Below are 3,911 nucleotides of genomic sequence, written 5' to 3' on the forward strand. Positions count from 1 at the left end.
GGAGGTTAGATAGTAGGCTGGTGGGGGGGGAGGAGGTTAGTAGTAGGCCTGATGGGGGGTAGAGGGAGGTTAGATAGTAGGCCTGATGGGGAGAGAGACGAGGTTAGATGGTAGGCCTGCATGGGGGGGAGGAGGTTAGATAGTAAGGCCTGATGGGGGGGAGAGGAGGTTAGGATAGTAGGCTGGTGGGGGGAGAGGAGGTTAGATAGTAGGCCTGGTGGGGGGAGAGGAGGTTAGATAGTAGGCCTGATGGGGGGGAGAGGAGGTTAGATAGTAGGCCTGATGGGGAGAGGACGAGGTTAGATGGTAGGCCTGATGGGGGGGAGAGAGGTTAGATAGTAGACCTGATGGGGAGAGAGACGAGGTTAGATAGTAGGCTGATGGGGAGAGAGAGGAGGTTAGATTAGTACGGCTGATGGGGGGGAGAGGAGGTTAGATAGTAGGCCTGATGGGGGGAGAGGAGGTTAGATAGTGGCTGATGGGGGAGAGGAGGTTAGATAGTAGGCCTGATGGGAGAGAGACGAGGTTAGTAGTAGGCCTGATGGGGGGAGAGGAGGTTAGATAGTAGGCCTGATGGGGGAGAGGAGGTTAGATAGTAGTGCCTGATGGGGGGAGAGAGGAGGTTAGGATAGTAGCCTGATGGGGAGATAGAGGAGGTTAGATAGTAGGCCTGATGGGGGGGGAGAGGAGGTTAGATTAGTAGGCCTGATGGGGGGGAAGAGGAGGTTAGATAGTAGGCCTGATAGGGGGGGGGGGGGGGGTGTTAGATGATAGGCCTGATGGGGGGGGAGGTTAGATGGTAGGCTGATGGGGGGGGGGGGAGGATGTTAGATGATAGGCTGATGGGGAGAGAGGAGGTTAGATGATAGGCCTGATGGGTGGGGGAGGTTAGATGGTAGGCGGGCCTGACGGGTCGGGGGTGGAGATGTTAGATAGTGGCCTGATCGGGAGACGGAGGTTGATGATAAGAGCCTGGATGGGCTGAAGAAGAGGAGGTTAATGATAGGCCTGATGGGGGAGACGACGGGTAGATAGTAGGCCTTCGATGGGGGGGGGGAGAGGAGGTTAGATAGTAGGCCTGATGGGGGAGAGAGGAGGTTAGATAGTAGGCCCTGATGGGGAGAGAGGACGCAGGTTAGATAGTAGGCCTGATGGGGGGAGAGCGAAGGTTAGATAGCTAGGCCTGAGGGGGCCGGGAGAGCGAGGTAATGATACGTAGGGCCTGATGGGGCGGGAAGAGGGAGGTTAGATAGTAGGCCTGATGGGCGGGGGGGGGGGGGGCGGATGTTAGATGATGGCCTGATGGGGAGAGAGGGGTTAGGATGACTAGGCCTGTGATGGTGGGGACGGTAGATGGTTAGGCCTGATGGGTGGGCGAGGATGTTAGATACGTAGGCCTTGATGGGGACAGCAGGAGGTTAGATGATAGGCCTGATGCGGGGAGACGAGGAGATAGTAGGCCTGATGGGGGGGGGCGAGGGGGGTTGGATGCGTAGGCCTGATGGGGAGAGAGACGAGGTTAGATGGTAGGCCTGATGTGGGGGGGCGGCGGGGTTAGATCGGTAGGCCTGATGGGGGGGGGGATGTTAGATGGTAGGCCTGTGGGGCGGGGGGTTAGATGGTAGGCCTGATGGGCGGGGCGTTGTTAATGGGTGAGATGGCGAAGAATTAGATGGTACTAGGCCTGATGGGGGAGAGAGGAGGGGCTTAGATAGTAGGCCTGATGGGGGACGAGGGAGGTTAGTAGTAGGGCCTTGATGGGGAGCGAGAGGAGGTTAGCGACTAGTAGGCCTGATGGGAGGGAGAGGAGGTTTAAGATGAGTAGCGCTGATGGGGAAGAGAGAGCAGGGTTAGATGGTAGGCCTGATGGGGGGAGAGAGGTTAGGATGGCTAGGCCTGATGGGGGGAGAGGAGGTTAGTAGTTATGGAGGAAGGCATTTAAGTCGTTAGCTGGGGGGGAGAGCGAGCGTTAGATGTAGGCCTGATGGGGGGGAAGAGGAGGTTAGATAGTAGGCCTGGTGGGGGGAGAGGGGGTGTCCCAGTAAATACCTGGAGAAACAGTACTGTAAAACAGTGTCCCAGTAAATAACTGGAGAAACAGTACTGTAAAACAGTGTCCCAGTAAATATCTGGAGAAACAGTACTGTAAAACCATGTCCTAGCAAATACCAGGAGAAACAGTACTGTAAAACAGTGTCTTTGTGTTTCTCACCAGACTGTGTCCGTTGATGACCAGCCCGTACTCCCCGTTCACCTCCTCGTCCCTGACCACCTTCGGCTTGTTGCCCAGAGTCCTCTCTGGCATGAAGGTGGCCTCCTCCTCTGCACCTGGTTTCATGGTGCTCAACATATTCCTGGTTCAACACCAAAACAGTTCCTGTCATCTCATACTATTCCATCATGTCTATGTTATCAACATGTGGTGGGCGATTCTGGTTCTAGAAGAGTTACATTAATGACAGGTTTTGTTCCAATTCAGCTATAGCACACCTGATTCAAATAATCAACTAATCAGTCTTCCAGGCCATGATTAGTTGAATAAGATGTATTAGTGCAGGGTTGGAGTAAATCCTGCACACAGGGTGTTAGCATCGGGGTCAGTGTGAGCAGGGTTATGTAGTTATGGTGTCACTTCCTCTGACCTCAGTTCCTGTCTGACATCATCCGGGTTGTTGGCCGACACGATGAAGATGTCGTTCATCTCCTCACGCAGCATGTTGCACGAGTAGCCAATGTTCTCCGCCGTCTCTGTCACATGACAACAACACACAATGTAATTGGTTGAGACAGACAGTGACAAGAACAGAGTTAAATGTATATTGTTCYTGTTCCAGGCTGACTACATTGCAGTCGCCTGCCAGATCTCACATTGCGTGGATAGGTGTTTAACATAGCGTGACTGCAATGTAGTCGTCCTGGAACGCAACCATGGTTAGACCAGAATAGAGGGTTAGAGATAGATTTAAGATTAGAGGTAAATTTAGATAGATAAGGCTGGATAGATACGGTTATATAGATTCGTTTAGATAGATAAGGCTGGATAGATACGGTTATATAGATTCGTTTAGATAGATAAGGCTGGATAGATAAGGTTAGAGGTAATGTTAGATAGATAAGGTTAGAGGTAATGTTAGAGATAAGACTAGATAGATAATGTTAGAGGTAAGGTTAGATAGATACTGTTAGACAGTTAAGGTTAGACAGTTAAGGTTAGATGGATAAGGTTAGATAGATAATGTTAGATAGATAATGTTTAGAGATACGGTTAGATAATGTTAGATATATCATGTTAGATAATGTTAGAAATAAGGTTAGATAATGATAGAGATCATGTTAGATATATAATGTTAGAGGTAAGGTTAGATAGGTAATGTTAGATAGATAAGGTTAGAGGTAATGTTGGACAGTTAAGGTTAGATAGATAATGTTAGAGGTAAGGTTAGATAGATAAGGTTAGATAGATCATGTTAGATAAGGTTAGAGGTAAGGTTAGATAGATAATGTTAGAAAAGTTGCTTGGTGACTAACCCTGTATCTTTGATTGATTGATTGATTGATTGGCTAACCCTGTATCTTTGATTGATTGATTGATTGGCTAACCCTGTGTCTTTGATTGATTGATTGGCTAACCCTGTATCTTTGATTGATTGATTGATTGATTGATTGGCTAACCCTGTATCTTTGATTGATTGATTTATTTATTGGCTAACCCTGTATCTTTGATTGATTGATTGATTGATTGGCTAACCCTGTGTCTTTGATTGATTGATTGATTGGCTAACCCTGTGTCTTTGATTGATTGATTGATTGGCTAACCCTGTATCTTTGATTGATTGATTGATTGATTGACTAACCCTGTATCTTTGATTGATTGATTGATTGACTAACCCTGTATCTTTGATTGATTGATT

General features: G+C 48.7%; 1 protein-coding gene across 1 annotated transcript in view; it reads right to left on the reverse strand.

The window, feature by feature from the left end:
* The window catches only part of LOC112071812 (probable phospholipid-transporting ATPase IM), a 23,755-nt gene that overhangs the window by 16,200 nt on the left and 3,644 nt on the right, over nt 1-3,911 (reverse strand). Inside the window, exons 2-3 of the mRNA XM_070439525.1 lie at nt 2,643-2,839; nt 2,213-2,354 (exon numbers count right to left, since the gene is read on the reverse strand). Of these exons, the coding sequence (XP_070295626.1) occupies nt 2,213-2,354; nt 2,643-2,839 (339 nt within the window). The remainder of the gene's footprint in view (nt 1-2,212; nt 2,355-2,642; nt 2,840-3,911) is intronic.

Source organism: Salvelinus sp. IW2-2015, unplaced genomic scaffold (assembly GCF_002910315.2).
Source record: "Salvelinus sp. IW2-2015 unplaced genomic scaffold, ASM291031v2 Un_scaffold1728, whole genome shotgun sequence".
In the NCBI taxonomy this organism is placed as follows: domain Eukaryota; kingdom Metazoa; phylum Chordata; class Actinopteri; order Salmoniformes; family Salmonidae; genus Salvelinus; species Salvelinus sp. IW2-2015.